The sequence below is a fragment of the Triticum aestivum genome, chromosome 1A (assembly GCF_018294505.1).
Source record: "Triticum aestivum cultivar Chinese Spring chromosome 1A, IWGSC CS RefSeq v2.1, whole genome shotgun sequence".
Lineage (NCBI taxonomy): Eukaryota > Viridiplantae > Streptophyta > Magnoliopsida > Poales > Poaceae > Triticum > Triticum aestivum.
In genome coordinates, this window is record NC_057794.1 from 79,899,621 (window position 1) to 79,918,885 (window position 19,265).

General features: G+C 45.4%; 1 protein-coding gene across 1 annotated transcript in view; it reads left to right on the forward strand.

Annotated features, from left to right (window-relative positions):
• The window catches only part of LOC123136191 (vegetative cell wall protein gp1), a 91,075-nt gene extending 81,069 nt beyond the window's left edge, over positions 1-10,006 (forward strand). Inside the window, exons 2-4 of the mRNA XM_044555795.1 lie at positions 6,032-6,473; positions 8,179-8,254; positions 9,051-10,006. Coding sequence (XP_044411730.1) covers positions 6,032-6,473; positions 8,179-8,254; positions 9,051-9,165 — 633 coding nt within the window. The 3' untranslated portion in view covers positions 9,166-10,006. The remainder of the gene's footprint in view (positions 1-6,031; positions 6,474-8,178; positions 8,255-9,050) is intronic.
• The last annotated feature ends 9,259 nt before the right edge of the window (positions 10,007-19,265 follow it).

The following is a 19,265-nucleotide window of genomic DNA, read 5'->3' on the forward strand; positions in this document are numbered from 1 at the left end:
TTACTTCTTCGTTGCTTATTATTGCTACGCTATGCTAGTAGACGTGGATTGAGTGAGTGTATCCATGACAGATGTGAGCTTTGTTAATTAATGGTTTACTTAAGGTGGCAACCTAAACACATATCTGGGTGGATTGAGGCACCTGGGTATTCCAGGATTGCCTATTTTCTTTTGGACCGCCACCCAGGCTCAAAGGGATCATGAGATTATTCATGCTAAAAACTTCCGCGTGCAGCCACAAGCTATTATGGGCTCTAGCATAGTTGACTAAGTCATGCGAACTCTTACAGTGGTAGACTAGCAGGTGTAGGGGATGTAAGTGGTACGGTCTACCCATCGTAAGGTGCTAGTGCTTCTGAAAGACTATGTCTCGGTCATCCGTTTCTCAAACACCATGTAGTGCGAGAAATCCAATGGAGGAGATCGAGTCTTGTGGGGAAAAGTGTGCAAACCTCTGCAGAGTGTATAAACTAATCATGGTTAGCCGTGTCCCCGGTTATGGACATCTTGAGTATCTAGTACCTAGATTATCATGTGAATCTCAACATGTTACTCTAAAAATTAATTTTGATGGGTTTGTTTAATGATGATGTTTAATTGGGATTGAGAATGCTGTCAACCATTCTCAATGTTTAAAAACCACCATGATAGTTAAATAAATTTATTCCTTTGCAGTAGGGAAAAATTGGCTTTACGCAAAACTGTGACCATAGAGCTTTCCCCCAGCCAAATATGCATATAGAATAGCTGTTTCATTCCATTGCTCTCTATGTGTTACATTGCCAGCATATTCCATGTGCTGACCCGTTTTCGGGCTGCAACGTTAATGTTGCATACTTTTCAGACGATGATTAAGGAGTTTTAGGTCGTGGTTCTATACTTAGTGATGCCGTTGGAGTTGATGGACTCACTTATCTTCCAAGCCTTCTGCTGTTATCGTTATTAGATGGCCTTAAGCCATATTTATTGTAATAAGTTCTCTTTTGAGACACTCGATGTAATAAGTGTGTGATTGCTACTCTGCTATAAATCCTTCAAGTACTGTGTGGTGTCAGCATTACTGATCCAGGGATGACACCGGAGCACAGAGATTGGACCGTTTGAGGTCTGGTCGCTACAAGTTGCCGGTGGGGTGGGGTGGGCCGGGCGGCTACAGTGAATGGGGTTGGGGGGGGGCGCGACCTAGCCTAAGCTAGATTGGAGCGGGGGAGGGTCCGGGGGGTCAGCGGTGGCGGTGGAGCGGGGGAGGGTGCGGGGCGTCGGCGGTGGCGGTGGAGCGGGGGAGGGTGCGGGGGGTCGTCGGCGGCGAGGGGGGTCGAGATGGAGGGGGATTTGGCGTGGGGGCCGCAAGGGGAAAATGGATAGAGGGGGGAAGAATAGTACTGGCGCATTGTACCAAGGTGCGCCATTACTAGTTTTGGAAAAAAATTGTTAGTAATGGCGCACGGGGTGAGTGGTGCGCCATTACTTGTTAAAACTAGTAATGGCGCACTCTGACCAGGTGCGCCATTACTTGTTAAAACTAGTAATGGCGCACTCTGACCAGGTGCGCCATTAGTATTTTTGGAAAAAAAAATAGATGTCAGGAGTGGCGCACCATTGGTGTGGTGCACCATTAGTGTGATAGACACTAATGGCGCACCAGCACATGGTGCGCCACTGCTATATAGTAGTGGCGCACCACATGTCTGGTGCGCCATTAGTGTCCATATTATCTATAGCCCTTTTCCTAGTAGTGTAGTGGGTAGTTGTGGATTGTAGAAATACTTGTGTTGAAGTTTGTGATTCCCGTAGCATGCACGTATGGTGAACCGTTATGTAACGAAGTTGGAGCATGGGGTATTTATTGATTGTCTTGCTTATGAGTGGTAGTCGGGGACGAGCGATGGTCTTTTTCTACCAATCTATCCCCCTAGGAGCATGCGCGTAGTACGTTGTTTCGATGACTAATAGATTTTTGCAATAAGTATGTGAGTTTTTTATGACTAATGTTGAGTCCATGGATTATACACACTCTCACCCTTCCATCATTGCTAGCCTCTTCGGTACCATGCATTGCCCTATCTCACCTCGAGAGTTGGTGCAAACTTAGTCGGTGCATCCAAACACCGTGATATGATACACTCTATCACACATAAGCCTCCTTATATCTTCCTCAAAACAGCCACCATACCTACCTATCATGGCATTTCCATAGCCATTCCGAGATATATTGCCATGCAACTTCCATCATCATCATATACATGACTTGAGAATGTACTATCATATTGCTTTGCATGATCGTAAGATAGCTAGCATGATGTTTTCATGGCTTGTCCATTTTTAGATGTCATTGCTACGGTAGATCATTTCACATCCTGGTACACCGCTGGAGGCATTCATATAGAGTCATATCTTTGTTCTAGTATCGAGTTGTAATATTGAGTTGTAAGTAAATAAAAGTGTGATGATCATCATTATTAGAACATTGTCCCATGTAAGGTTATCAAAATAAAAGTGGCCAAAGAAGCCCCCCAAAAAAGAGAGAGGCCAAAGAAGCCTACAAAAAAATAAAAAGAAAGAAAAAAAATAAATAATGAGAAAAAAGAGAGAAGGGACAATGTTACTATCATTTTACCACACTTGTGCTTCAGATAGCACCATGTTCTTCATATAGAGAGTCTCTTGAGTTAGCACTTTCATATACTAGTGGGAATTTTCATTATAGAACTTGGCTTGTATATTCCAACGATGGGCTTCCTCAAATGCCCTAGGTCTTCATGAGGAAGCAAGTTGGATGCACACCCACTTAGTTTCAGTTTGAGCTTTCATACACTTATAGCTCTAGTGCATCCGTTGCATCATAATCCCTACTCCTCGCATTGACATCAATTGATGGGCATCTCCATAGCCCGTTGATTAGCCGCGTCAATGTGAGACTTTCTCCTTTTTTGTCTTCTCCACACAACCTCCATCATCATATTGTATTCCACCTATAGTGCTATATCCATGGCTCATGCTCATGCATTGCGTGAAAGTTGAAAATTTTTGAGAACGTCAAAAGTATGAAACAATTGCTTGGCTTGTCATCGGGGTTGTGCATGATTTGAATATTTTGTGTGGTGAAGAAGGAGCATAGGCAGACCATATGATTTTGTACGGTTAACTTTCTTTGGCCATGTTATTTTGAAAAGACATGATTGCTTTATTAGTATGCTTGAAGTACTATTGTCTTAATGTCAAATGATAGACTATTGCTTTGAATCACTCGTGTCTTAATATTCATGCCATGATTAGATTACATGATCAAGATTATGCAAGGTTGCATTCCACATCAAAAATTATCTATTTTCTCATTTACCTACTCGAGGACGAGCAGGAATTAAGCTTGGGGATGCTGATACGTCTCGGTCTTATCTATAATTTTTGATTGTTCCATGCCAATATTCTACAACTTTCATATACTTTTGGTAACTTTTTATACTATTTTTGGGACTAACATATTGATCTAGTACCCACTGCCATTTCCTGTTTGTTGCATGTTTTTGTTTCGCAGAAAGTCCATATCAAACAGAGTCCAAATGGAATAAAAATTGACGGATTTTTTTTGGAATATATGTGATTTTTGGGAAGAAGAATCAACACGAGACGATGCCCGAGGGGGCCACGAGGCAGGGGGCGCCCCAGGGGGTCAGGCGCGCCCTGGGCCCTCGTGGCCACCCCGTAAGGCAGTTGGTGCCCTTCTTTCGCCGCAAGAAAGCCAATATCTGGATAAAAATCTTGTCCAAAATTCAGCCCAATCGGAGTTACAGATCTCCGGAAATTTAAGAAACTGTGAAAGGGAAGAATCTGAAACGCAGAAACAGAGAGAGACAGAGAGACGGATCATCCAATCTCGGAGGGATTCTCGCCCCTCCCATGCCATGGAGGCCATGGACCAGCGGGGAAATCCTTCTCCCATCTAGGGAGAAGTTCAAGGAAGAAGAAAAAGAAGGGGGTCCCTCTCCACCTCTCTTCCGGTGGCGCCGGAACGCCACCGAAGCCATCATCATCACCGCAATCTACACTAACAACTTCACCATCATCATCACCAACTCTTCCCCCCCTATATGCAACTCTTCCCCCCTTGTCACCAACGCTGTAATCTCTACTTAAACATGGTGCTCAACACTATATATTATTTCCCAATGATGTATGGCTATCCTATGATGTTTGAGTAGATCCGTTTTGTCCTATGGGTTAATTGACGATCGTGATTGGTTTGAGTTGCATGTTTTATTATTGGAGCTATCCTATGGTGCTCTCCATATCGCGCAAGCATGAGGGATCCCTGCTTTGGGGTTTGCAATATGTTCATGATTTTCTTATGGTGGGTGGCGTGAGTGATAGAAACATAGACCCGAGTAAGCAGGTTGTTTGCGTATGGGAATAAAAAGGACTTGATGCCTTATAATGCTATGGTTGGGTTTTACCTTAATGATCTTTAGTAGTTGCGGATACTTTCTAGAGTTCTAATCATAAGTGCATATGATCCAAGAAGAGAAAGTATGTTAGCTTATGCCTCTCCCTCAAATAAAATTGCAATAATGATTACCGCTCTAGTTATCCATTGCATAGGAACAAATAACTTTCTTGTGTGATAACAAGCTCTCTACTAAAACTAACTTAGTTGTGTCTTCATCTAAACAACCCCTATTTTTTATTTACACGCTCTTTATTCACTACTGGAAACAGAGAATTTGCCATCTGCCAGCGGATGGCAAAGAACGTCTTTGCCATCAGCTTACAAAAAACAGATGGCAAAGAACCTGGTTGCCATCAGCCAGTTCTTTGCCATCTGCCAGCCGATGGCAAAGAATCTTTGCCGTCCGCTGGCAGACGACAAAGAGGTGGGTGGGGTCCAGTGCTGTAACGGCCAATCAACCCCACCTCTTTGCCATCTGCCAACCGATGGCAAAGAATCTTTTCCGCCTGCTGGCAGATGGCAAAGAAGTGGGCGGGGCCTAGTGGATAACAGAGCTATAACGGCCTACTAGCCCCATCTCTTTGCCATCAGCCAATTGACAGCAAAGATTCTTTGCCATCAGCTGGCTGATGGCAAAGAGGTGGGGCTTTGCCATCTGCTGGCTGATGGCAAAGATGTGGGCCTTTGCCATCCGTTGGCTGATGGCAAAGATGTGGGACTATCTCCTCCCCTCTCTTCTTCACAAAAAAGGAAAACACTTCCCTACATACAGCTGATGAGAAGCATTCGTCAGACCCGTCAATGTCGTTGATTTGTATTTTGATCTCATGGCTCACAAACTCGTTGGAAGCAAATTCCTATTTCTTTGGACACAAATACCAAATTCTTTGGAAGCAAACTCCTATTTCTTTGAACGCAAATACCAAATTCTTGGGAAGCAAAGCCCCGATATAATTTAATTGAAACTGTTAGCCACAATGGTAAAAGAGAAGGTGTTTGATAAAATCATTTGTACTTTTCGAAGCATTTTATTGTTACATTGCAGACACTTCTATAATCATTCCCAGCAAAAATTCCCATAGTATAAACATAATAAAAGGTCGCGCTGGACAATAATCTCACCAGGTTGAAACAATATAGTCTTATATGGAAGCAAATTTGCTAGGAAATAGAAGCAAAACGAATTGTTCTAGTGCTAGCACGTGTTACCATACTATGTGCTTCCTTGTTTTTCTTTGGAGTAGTTTAGTGCAGATTTCAAAGTACGTACAGATGAAGCATTAAGGAAGGGGCTAGAGCTAAAATAGTGTCTAACGTGATTTCTGGGGAGTAGTTGACGGGAAACAAATCGCAATTAGTACTACATGCAAACTAACTACCTAGGCCCACCTCTTTAATCTGTCGTTCCAGGCTGCATCAATCCAACGATGGACTAGTAGTCTGATGGAAAGCTTAATTGAGTAGTCTGATTCTTATCACTGCCAAAAAAAAATTCTCCTCCCCTCTCTGCCAACCCAGCCCCACCCCTCTCTCTCTCTCTCTCCCAGCCCGGCCCCACCCCCCTCTCTCTCTCCCCACCTCTCCCAGCCACCACCGCACCGCGCCCCAGCCCCGCGTTCCCGACGCCGCCCAGCACCGCCACCGGCCCGCCCCTCCCCGCCACCGCAGCACGCCCCTCCACCGTTCCAGGACGCGGCGCCGCCCCCTCCCCCAACCCTCGAGGCTCTTTCCCCTTCCCCCAACCCTAGCCGCCGCACGGAGCAGCCATGCCGGCTGCACCTTCAGCGCCGGCGGCCGCCGCTCGTCCATGATGTGAAGCCATCCCCGCCCTGCTCGCCTAAGTCTGCCGCCGTCGCGGACCGTCTCCTCCGTCCCCGACCACACATCCCCGCCCTCGTCTGCCGCCATCACCGACCGGCTCCTCCGTCCCCGACAAGTCATCCCCGTCCTGCTCGCCGTCTTCCGCCGAAGAACCCGGCGGCTGTGTCGATTCTCTGCCTCCCCGACCACCTCTTCCCATTTTGCGAAGGTGATGCCCTCTTTGCTGCCTGACCACCTCTCCCTGTACATGTTCATGCTCTGCTGCTATATGTTCAGAGAGGAAAATATACGATGACTGAAAGAAATTATTTCTCTTGTTTCATTGTGAGAGTAGATCGAATTGATCATATTTGTTGCTTCCAAATACTATTATTTTAACTATTTTGCTTGGATGAGTAGTGCATTATGTATTTTCTTTTCAGATGTAGAACAATCACAAGCATCAGCATGCACAAAATCGCTACAACCTTGCCTGTTTGTATAAACAGGTCGGGCTTGATCTTGCTTAACATGTAGATATGGCCTAAATATGAACCGTGAAGATTTAGTGCTACTCTTGTGCTCTATGCGTTGGGAGATCATGAATTCAGTTTCATCATGGGGCAAAGCGAAGGAGGCAAATTACTTGTCCTGACTTATATAAGGTGTATGTGCTGTAACATGTTAATACGCACAGAAAATACATGAAACACACTTATGTTGTTGCCTTGAAACACAAATGTAATATGCACATGTCTATACCTGATCCCTGTCCTATATTATATTCAAACTTTGCCTATGTGTATGCCCAAACCTGATTGAATTAGCATGGTTCAGTTTAGCCCTAATCTATACACTGGAAACAGATAAACATTCAAACATAGAGCAGAGGTACACCACAACAGATGTAAACTCCAAGGTGTAAGCCTGTATTTTACAGAGAAGTGTGTTGTTTTTTGTTTTTTGAGAAAAGAGGAGTGTCTTGTTCAGACAACATACAATCAGGCAAACTTTAAAGCACACATAGAAAGACCAATCTGGCTGATTTCTAGACTACCATCTGCTAGGATTTTGCTAATCATGAAAAATAGGAAGCTTGAGTATCCTCCTAATTGGTTGGGAGCATGGAAGTTGAGTATCCTCCTAAATGGTCGATGACAGGGGACTCCCGCCTAATCTCCCTAGTTCTGTCCAGGAAAAATCTAAGTTGTAGAAATTAATGGCCAATATGCATCACAATCTCAAGAGCTTCCAAGAAAAATAGGAAGCTGTATTTTTTCAAATGAAAGAATCCAACTGAATCTGTAGCCGCATAAAGTTCTTCAGTACAACATAGTTGCAGTATTGTACATGTATATGAGCCCAAAATCGGAAGACATGAGAGCACACTTCACAAAAAGAGGGAAAAGAAAATAGTCTCCAACAACATGTAAAATACACAGTGTTAAAATGTGTACTGGATTAATCTCTATGCAATTTCCTTGTATATGTTGTAATTACTTGCAACTGTAGTCCTTTCCATGTAATCCCCCTGGCATATAATAGAGAGGCGTGATCCAATCAAGGGTATCACACGCATATTACCCCAATCAGCATTTATTCACAAGAAGTTGCACACTTCATGCTAGCTCCAAAAAACACATGCATGTAGCCAAGATTTAGGATATGGTTACAGATGTTTTGAGCATTATGTAGCAGGATTTTCTTTATAGTCCACTTTCCGGATAGAATTTATCTTTGTCCCTTTGACACCACGACACCCCCGACCCCCGACACCTCTTCGACTTCCTGTTGACTGAAAAGGTGCTTTTCGGCCTTCCAGAGGCCGACTGGGTCATATATTTATGAATTATGAGTTAGGTCATATATTTTCCGATTTTGTTATGAAAAATATCATATATATTTGTGTTGATCGGGTGGATTTAAATGTGCAGTTGTTTCGTCGCTGCGAGGGTCTGGTGTTCGACGACCTTCCCGTGCGTTCAACGAGCTCCGCCCCGACGTTCGTGGGTGAGCACAAATGACATCTCCTCCCCCAATCATTTGTTATGTTCCGGTCTTCGTGCCGATAAAACATGCTAGCTGTAGGTAGGTTGAATCATCAGTATGCGTGACCACTATGCGTCTCCCGTTCCAAAGGGTTACATCTATAAATATGCATGCATTTGCATATTTATAACCGTGATTCTTTCAAATTGTCCAACGTTATCCATGGACAGCCCGAGTATGTGTAGATTGGGTTCGTTTTCCCATATGCTCTGCTCCAGATCCGATGCAGAATTTCGTCAGCGCCTCCCTGTTGTTCTATGGGTACACATCCTCTTTGCTTATTGCGGAGACGTGTATCAGGAGAACAGCGGGGAGGTGCTGCCGAAATTTTGCGTCTGATCCGGAGTAGAGCATGAGAAAACGAACCCAATCTACACATACTCGGATGGGATTAGGACCTATCTTTACCTATTAGCGTCTAGATTGCATGGACGTAATAAAACTGACAAACTCTATTAACTGATGAATATGGTTTGTTGAATTATGTATATATTTCTTGTGTGTCTAGTAGCTAGGCAAGATGAGTGATCGTGCGTGGATGTACACCGGTCACACTAGTCAGAAAGACATGACCCATGAATGGATAACAGAAACCAAGGGGGTTGTGAGAGTCGCATTTGCAAATGGACAGAGACAAACCTGGTGCCCCTGTGTCGAGTGCGACAACTATCATAAGAGGTCAGAGTTTGAAATGATCAAACACCTGCAGAAGTGGGGTTTTACGCCTAATTATACGGTCTGGACATTTCATGGTGAGGCTGCCCAACGTGACAGAGCTGAGGAGGGCCGTCGTCGCACCGACGAGCATGGTACTGGGATGGAAGACATGGTGGAAGACTTTGATGATGCTCGGGATTCAGATGATGAGATGAAGGAATCTGCAAAGGCCTTCAATGATATGTTGGAGTCTTCAAAACGTCCTCTCCACGAGCACACTGAGCTTTGTCAGCTGGATGCCATCGCACAAGTAATGGCTCTAAAGGCTCAATTCAACTTGGGCAGAGAATACTACGACGCGGTGATGGCACTATTTGAACGCTTTCTACCCAAAGGTCATGTAATGCCTGCAAACCTGTACCAGTCGGCCAAAATCCTCCGTGTACTTAAGATGCCCTATGAGAAGATAGATGCCTGTGAGAAAGGATGTGCTTTATTTAGGCTTGAGTATGCGGACTTGAAGTATTGTCCCGTTTGCTAGTCTTCCAGGTATGTTGTGATAGACAACGGTATGGGTGAGAAGAGTCAGACAAAAATCCCAGTTAATGTTCTTCGGCATATGCTAATCATATCAAGACTTCAACATCTTTTCATGGTCGAAGAGACGATCAGACAGATGACATGGCACAAATTGGGCAAAAGAACCAAACTGGATGCAGATGGGGAGCCGATGTTGGTACACACATCAGACGGTTTTGCGTGGAAGCGCTTCGATGCAATACATCATGCTAAAGTGGCAGATCCAAGGCATCCTCGAATCGCCGTAAGCACGGATGGGTTCAACGTGTTTGGTATGATGGCAGCCCAATACAGCTGTTGGCCTGTATTTGTCATTCCACTCAATCTTCCTCTCGGACAGATTATGCAAAGAAAGAACATTTTCCTAACGTTGATAATTCTGGGGCCCAACTCTCCAGGGAAGAGTATGAATGTGTACATGCAGCCGCTTAAGGATGAATTGCAAGAAGCTTGGGATAATGGGATCAATACATACGTCACCGCTCTAAAAAAACTTCCTAATGCGTGTGTGGTACATGTACTTGATGCATGACTTGCCGGCATATGCGCTATTCGTTGGCTGGTGTGTGCATGGTAGGTTTCTGTGCCCCACATGCAAGGCAACTCTTGAGTTTCGTCGGTTGCAGGCGGGTGGCAAGTTTTCTTGCTTCGACATGCATAGACAGTTCTTGGATCCTCGTCATAAGTTTAGAAAAGACAAGAAGAACTTCATCAAAGGTAGAGTTGTCAAAAACTCTGCACCACCTGCGTTGACAGGCCAAGAGACCCTAGATCAGTTAAACGCTCTCGAGCCGGATCCAAAGGGTCCAAGGTATTTCAAGAGGTATAATTCGGAACACGCTTGGACTCACAAGACATGCTTGTGGATCTGCCTTACTTCAAAGACCTCCTTTGCCCACACAACATCGACATGATGCACACTGAAAAGAATGTCGGCGAGACCCTTTTTGGTACATTATTCGGCATAGAGGGAAAAACAAAGAATAATCCTAAGGCTAGAGTCGATCAGGAGGCTCTATGTGATAGACCACTACAAAACATGCGACAACCGAAAGGAAAGAAGAACTGGGTAAAGCCAAAGGCACGGTTCAATTTTGGAAGGCAATATATGAGGGAAATTATCCTGTGGGTGAAAAATGAGTTGATGTTCCCCGATGGGTATGCAGCGAATCTAAAGAGGGGAGCGAGCCTTGAAAAATTGAAAATATTTGGTCTCAAGAGTCATGATTGGCACATATGGCTTGAGCGGGTAATGCCGATGATGTTGCATGGCTTTATCCCTGAGGATGAATGGCTAGTACTGGCAGAGCTGAGCTATTTCTTCCGTGTTCTTTGTGCGAAAGAACTATTGTCTGGCTTGCTAGAAGAATTGGAAGAGTTGGCACTGGAGTTGATCTGCAAGTTAGAGAAGATCTTTCCACCGGGCTTCTTTAATCCAATGCAGCATTTGATTTTGCATCTCCCGACCGAGGCACGATTGGGGGGACCCGTGCAGAATCGTTGGTGCTACGCAACTGAGAGGATGCAGAAGACACTTCAAGCAAAATGTAAAAATAAACGTCGAATTGAAGCATTGATGGCCGAGGCATTCATTACTGAGGAGGCGGCAAACTTCGTGACAGCACACTACGAAGCCAAAAATCATCATTTGCATAATCCGAAGCCTCGGCACAATGCTGGCGACCCTAAAAAGGGTGGATCCAACCTCAGCCTATTCAAAGGGAAGCTCGCACCAGCCGGTGCTTATACTCCCTTATTGTTGGATGTTGACGAATGGCGGACCATTACGTTGTATGTCTTGAACAATCTAACAGAAGTGCGGCCGTACATCGAGTAAGTTCTCGGTACATTGTTTCGCAACCTCTAATTCCTTTGAACTGCTCTTATTCCCGGATATTTGATACAGTTGATACGTCGTCAAATTCTCGTATTGAGCGGTGATCCAAAAGGATTCCGTCGAAGAGTATGAGCTTCTGGCAATGCATGGATGCGGCTATCCCGGTTTCATCTCTTGGTTCAAACAAACGGTAATTTTTATTAGACCATTTCATTTCTTCGTCTATTTTCCGGCTAATGCAACAATCATTTTGTATTAAACTTGTAGGCTAGTTCAGAGTCTATGGACGCCGAATTGAGACAAGTCGCTAATGGTTTTGACTATAAGGTCCGTTCATTTGACAAATACGACATCAACGGGTATCGCTTTCGTACCTATGCTAAAGAGCTATCTATGGCCGACCGAAAGTCTACAAATTGTTGTTCTTTGCTATCGGCGAAGGAGATACCGATTATTATGGAAGAGTTGAAGCAATTTATGAACTTCTATTCTATGGTGCAAACCCACCGAACGTCGTAGTCTTCAAATGTTATTGGTTCCAGCCGAAGGAGACTATAAGGACTCGTGAACATCTAGGGCTAGTCGAAATCAAACAAAGCACCCATTTGGATGTTCCCGATGTCTATATTACAGCTCAACAGGCAACCCAAGTTTTCTATTTACCGTGGGCCTGCCAAAGTGATTCAAATCTCAATGGTTGTGATGTCTTTTATGAAGTGCAGCCACATGTTAGACCACCTCCCCCCAATGAAGAGGATTATGAACCTCACATTAACCCAGACACATATGAAGGAGAGTTCTCCCAAGAAACACGTCTTTCCAAAAAATGTTTTAAGAACCGCTCTACTTCACCCCAGAACATTGAAGTAGACAGCGACAATCAATCCGAGCATGAGCCGGAATAAGAAGAGCTGGAACAAGAAGAGGTTACTGCTGCGGATGACCTGTCAATGCTTGACCAATTACGTATAGGAGGCCTTTCACATGTTGATGCATTTATTGATGATGATGATGAGCATGTCATTACTGATAGTGATGATGATGATGCATTTATTGACCCCGAAGCATATATAGACGATGAAGATTAATATTATAGTTCATGTTAGGTATTCCATTTTTTATGTTCATGATGATGATACACTTAAATTATATACATATTATTATTTGTGTCAGGTATTCTTTTTTTTATGTTATACTAATTTTGTTTACTCTTTGTCGTTGCAAGTGTTGACAGATGGTGGGCGCGGGTCGAGAGCGCTCCGAGGCTCCTTCCTCGGCGCGTGGTGGGAGGGGTAGTTCCATTCCACCCCAGACCCTCCGGAGAGCACTAGATCTCAGTATGAAGACACCATCGGCGGTCGCTTCTTCTTTGGCCGTGAGAGGTCGGGGGGAGAAGAAGGAGAAGGCTAGTAGAGGTGGACGTGGCGGCGGGAGAGGTAGGAAGGCTGCCACTACGCCTTCCTCGCCACCACCCTCAGCTGATTCACCTGACCACAGGACTGCTCCGTCTGAGATGGAGCCGCCTGAGGTGGACCCGTCTCGGACCCTGGTCCACGAGCCTCGCGGGCCGACGAGCCTTTGCCCCACGAGACTCCGGTCCCTGAGGCTCCGTCCCACGAGACTCTGGATCAGGCTATATCGCAGCTGAACCAATTGGGGGACTGGCCGAAGTCGAGTGGCCATGCTGATGGTGACGAGGGTGGCTATAGTTCTGATAGCTATAATGAGAGTGAGCTGGTTGAGGGGGGCAATGTCTACCAGCGTGGTGGTACAAAGCTCCCGCCCACCCCGGCGCCCCCTGACCAGAGGTGGTTGATTACGTCTGATGGGGAGAAGTAAGTGCATTTATTCTTTGAATATATAATGCGTTAGCCTTGTCATACTGCAGGTCTTAGAAACACAGTCGTGGTGTCCGCAGGCCCAACACAGTCCTTGGTGTGATTTGTCGCCAGAGCTTCCCGGGGTGGGTCAATTTGCCTAGTGAGGGCTAGGTTCCAGAGCTAGGAATGACCTGGGAGCACTACTTGGCTGCCGCGGCCTCGCCGGGGGAGAGGATCAGCGGTGTCGAGTGCCACACGGTGGCCGACGTTGTGATCCAGACGTTTTGGGTAATTTTTCCTCTCTTGTTTATGTTGTGTTTTCTTGTTTGATTGGCAACCCTAGTGATTGTACTAATCCGTGTTTTCTTGTTTGATTGCAGACCTTTTACAGGTGTGCTGAGGGATAGGAGGAGGCCGCGGCTCGGGTTATCGAAGCTGAGTGCAGGCGGCTACTTCAAAACTGGCGGAACGGGGCTCGGACGCAGGCTACTCGAGACTACTTCGCCTCGATTGGTATTAGGATGTCCAAGTTAAAGTGCCGTACAAAGTATCTGAGTAAGGAGAAGTACATGAAGGTAATTACCTATTCTTAAGGCCTTGTATTTAGTTTCCTTGATTTGATTCGTAGGCGTAGCTCTCAAATGTCGTTTACTTAACTTAGGTGCCCCCGAGATGGTGTGCGGATAGGCTGGATTGTTGGGAGGCGCCAGTGGATGAGTGGTGCTCTCCCCAATGGCTATCCACCCACAACAATGCAAAGGATCGACGTGGCAAAAGGAGCAGTGTGCCACACCATCAAGGCAGCGTCAACCTATATCAGTACGGGGATAACTGGGTATGTGGTTTGCTTCATGATTCATGCAAATTCTGTCTTCATGCTAGCTTGAGCCCTTAACTAATACTTTGTTCTTTTCTTTTAGGCGCGGCACAACAAGACGGATGTGCCAGAGCTGTTCGACCTATATGCCATGGCCCATAGTGCCCCGTATAAGAAGGCCAAGGCACTCTCTAAGTCTGATCTCGATGATCCAAATAACTTCACCAACCGCACCTCCCACAACAAGCTCGTGAGGTACAGAGACGAGGGGAAGGCGAGGAAAGGGTCGGACTTTAACCCGAGCCAGCCTATTGATCCAGAGCTGGTGATGATATCTGGTGGCGGAAGGAACCATGGCTTGTTAGCCATTGGGAATGGACTGATACGTTGTACTAGCACTCTCCCGCCGATCAAGAGGCGCCAGACGAGCTCCGATGCTGAGATAAGGCCTCGTCCACGGCCAATGGATCTCGAAATCAAGGATAGTTATACAGAATTAGATACCTTTCCTCCAACATTATGTGTGCGACCGTCGATGATTACAATGCTAGAGAGGAGTGGTTTTGCAGGCTGCTATTGAGGAAGAGAGAGCAAAGACCCAGGAGCTTCTGGCAGAGGAAAGGAGGCAGGCGGCGGAGAGGGAGAGGCAGATTGAGGAGAGGACGGCTAGGCTTTTGGAGGAGGAGAGGAATCGGAACAACTTGGCTAACCGGGCCATATACGAGCTCTTCGCGGTAAGTTTCTTCTACATATTAGCTAAATCATGCACGCAATGTTCCTTTCATTAGTAACTAATATGACTGACTCGTCAAAACCAAATGTGCAGTACATGTGCGAGAAGACGGTCAGACCCCTCCGTCGATGCCAGTCATTGCTCCGGCAGACACGGTGAGTTTCATTTGAATGGACATTACTTATTAGTCTTCACATTTGAGTTGTATCATGCTAATGAGACATTGCAAATGATCTTTAATTTGGTGCAGCATAACTCCCGACAAGCATCGACGTCTGCCATTGGCGCGAGCAAGAACCCCGATCCTCCTCCGTCTGCCACTATCGCGAGCAAGAACCCCGATTCTTCACCTACGGGTTGACGGTAAGTTTTGCCTAGTGCTTTGCTTAATTAGCTCCAAATTGACCTATTTAACCTAGCATAGCTTGAAAATGACCTATACTTAGCATTTTTTCTCCAAAATGACTTAATATGCTTAGCTAGCTCAAAATTGACCTATTTAACCTAGGATAGCTCTAAAATGACCTATACTTAGCATTTTTTCCTCCAAATGACTTAATATGCTTAGCTAGCTCTAGAATGACATAATATATATGCTTAGTTCCAAAATGACCTTACTTAGCATTTTTTACACCAAAATGACTTAGTATGCTTAGCTAGCTCAAAAATGACATAATAACCATACTTAGCTCCAAAATGACATATTTTACAGATATAAGTTGCATCATAATAATCTTCACATTTTAGTTGCATCATAATAATCTTCTTATTCTAGTCTTCTTCTTCTAACTTTCTTCTTTCCCATTTTGTAGATTTGCTTCAGATCACGGAAGCTTGGGTTGATGGAGTGCTTATCTTTAGTTTTTGTTTTGACTTTGTGAAACTTGCTACCTATGATGAAACTGTGTAATATTGATGAAACTATGTATATGTATGGATGAAACTTGCTACTATTGGTAACATGTGTTGGATATATTTGCGTTCATGACTATTGGTAATATGTGTTGAATATGCTATATTGGTCATATATATATATATATATATTTGATTTTCTGTGAAAATGAATTGATATAAGAAAAACAAAATTAAATGAGGCAATATAGGCACTTTGCCATCTACTGGCTGATGGCAAAGAGCTTTGCCATCCGCTGGCAGATGGCAAAGAGGCCACGTGGCAGCAACCTGTGAAGCGCTCGTCTGGCCTATTTGTTCTCTTTGCCATCAACAAGTAGATGTCAAAGAGCCTGCATGCTTTGCCATTAGCTGGAGGATGGCAAAGAGCTTGCAGCATTTGCCATCAGCTGGCGGATGGAAAAGAGCCTGCAACCTTTGCCATCAGCTGGCCGATGGCAAAGAGCCTGCACCCATTGCCATCAGCTGGCAGATGGCAAAGAGCCTGTAGCCTTTGCCATCTGCTGGTGGATGGCAAAGCACACCTTTAGCCTACTAACGTGGCTAACCCCGTTCCTCAGGCTTTGCCATCGGCCAGCTGATGGCAAAGGCTACAGGCTCTTTGCCATCTGCCAGCAGACGGCAAAGAAGCCTTTACCAGAGTTTATTCAGCCGGCCCTTTGCCATCCGCCATCCGTGCCTTTGCCATCTGCCATGGCAGATGGCAAAGTGCCTGATTCAAGTAGTGATTATCTTGAAAACCTATCCAACAACACCTCCAAAATACTTCTAGTTTCATACTTGTTCTAGGTAAAGATAACGTTAAGCGTGCGTAAAGTTGTATCGGTGGTCGATAGAAGTTGAGGGAATATTTGTTCTACCTTTAGCTCCTCGTTGGGTTCGACACTCTTACTTATCGAAAGAGGCTACAATTGATCCCGTATACTTGTGGGTTATCATGTCTCGGCACAATGAACTGTCGCAACGGTGCATACTTAGGGAGAACACTTATACCTTAAAATTTTAGCAAGGGATCATCTCATAATGCTACCGTCGTACTAAGCAAAATAAGATGCATAAAAGATAAACATCACATGAAATCAAAATATGTGACATGATATGGCCATTATCATCTTGTGCCTTTGATCTCCATCTCCAAAGTACTGTCATGATCTTCATCGTCACCAGCATGACACTATGATCTCCATCATCTTGATCTCTCTCAATGTGTTGTCACATGGTCGTCTCGCCAACTATTTCTTTTGCAACGATTTCTATCGCATAGTGATAAAGTAAAGCAATTATATGACACTTGCATCTTATGCAATAAAGAGAAAACCATCAGGCTCCTGCGAGTTGCCGATCACTTTTATGAAACATGATCATCCCATACAAAAATTTATATCGCATGATGTCTTGACCATATTACATCACAACATGCCCTGCAAAAACAAGTTAGACGTCCTATACTTTGTTGTTGCAAGTTTTAAGTGGCTGCTACCGGCTTCTAGCAAGAACCGTTCTTACCAACGCATCAAAACCACAATGATTTTTCGTCAAGTGTGATGTTTTAACCTTCAACAAGGACCGAGCGTAGTCAAACTCGATTCAACTAAAGTTGGAGAAATAGACACCCACTAGCCACCTGTGTGCCAAGCACGTCGGTAGAAACAGTCTCATGAACGCGGTCATGTAATGTCTGTCCGGGTGCTTCATACAACAATACCGCCGAATCAAAGTAAGACGTTGCTGGTAAGCAGTATGACTATTATCGCCCACAACTCTTTGTGTTCTACTCGTGAATATAACATCTACGCATAGACTTGCCTCAGATGCCATTGTTGGGGAACGCAGTATTTCAAAAAATATTCCTACGATCGCGCAAGATCTATCTAGGATATATATAGCAACGAGAGGGGAGAGTGTGTCCACGTACCCTCGTAGACCGTAAGCGGAAGCGTTTAGTAAAGCGGTTGATGTAGTCGAACGTCTTCACGATCCAATAGATCCAAGTACCGAATGTACGGCACCTCCGTGTTTAGCACAGGTTCAGCATGATGACGTCCCTCGAGCTCTTGATCCAATTGAGGACGAGGGAGAGTTTCATCAGCATGACGGCATGGCGACGGTGATGATGAAGTTACCGGCGCAGGGCTTCGCCTACACTACAAAAAAATACACTTCTGTGATGATATGTGCTTGTCACTGTAGGTCACGTTTTCTATCATGCATGTACATCCATGACAAATTTATGATAGAATCAAGATAGTCATACATGTGCTATCGTAGAAGTGTTCCATGACATTACCAAAATTATCATCACGGAAGTGTCCACATCTATGATGATAAATCATGCGTCATGGAAGTGCTTTCGTTAAGGGTGACCGACATGTGGCATCCACCATAGCGGGACGCCGTTAAGCTATCAGGCCCGGTTTTGGATTCGATAACCCGCTAACAGCCCGGACCAATGAGGATTTTCCACGTGTAAAATTCTCATTGGCCGGAGGAAACACGTGTTGGCTCACCGTTGGGACAGATGTCATCCATTCACTGGACAGGAGGCGCCTATGATGCGTCGACACATGGCACGGCCCAATAGAGGCCCATTCCGGTGAAAAGGCCGGCCCGTTTGACTTGGTCAAAAGGTAACGGGTCGGCCCACGGAAAGCCTGTTAACGGCATGTTCGTATATAGCCCATTTATGGCCCGCTAATTCACGGCCCGTTACGGCCTATCCGAATTAAGCCCAGTAGCTTCATATGGGCCTTCCAATATGATTCCAGCCTGAGGGGGTCCTGGATTAGGGGGTCTCCGGACAGCCGGACTATATCCTTTGGCTAGACTGTTGGACTATGAAGATACAAGATTGAAGATCTCCTCCCGTGTCCGGATGGGACTCTACTTGGCGTGGAAGGCAAGCTAGGCAATACGGATATGTATATCTCCTCCTTTGTAACCGACCTTGTGTAACCCTAGCCCCCTCCGGTGTCTATATAAACTGGAGGGTTTTAGTCCGTAGGACAAGATACAATCATACCATAGGGTAGCTTCTAGGGTTTAGCCTCTCTGATCTCGTGGTAGATCAACTCTTGTAATACTCATATCATCAAGAACAATCAAGCAGGACGTAGGGTTTTACCTCCATCAAGAGGGCCCGAACCTGGGTAAACATCGTGTCCCCTGCCTCCTGTTACCATCCGCCTTAGACGCACAGTTCGGGACCCCCTAGCCGAGATCTGCCGGTTTGGACACCGACATTCGTGCTTTCATTGAGAGTTCCTCTGTGTCGTCACCATAAGGCTTGATGGCTCCTTCGATCATCGCTAGCGATGCGGTCTAGGGTGAGGCTTTCCTCCCCGGACAGATCTTCATATTCGGCGGTTTTGCACTGCGGGCCAATTCGCTTGGCCATCTGGAGCAGATTGAGAGCTATGCCCCTGGCCATCAGGTCAGATTTGGAAACTTGAACTACACGGCCGACATCCGCGGAGACTTGATCTTCGACGGGTTCGGGCCCATGTCGGACGCACCGTATAGTTGTGACAAGCATGATGTAACTCTGCCGTCGGACAATGTTCGGGAGATCGCATCCGCAACTACTCCGTCCATCAATCTGGAGCAAGTCGTGCCATCCG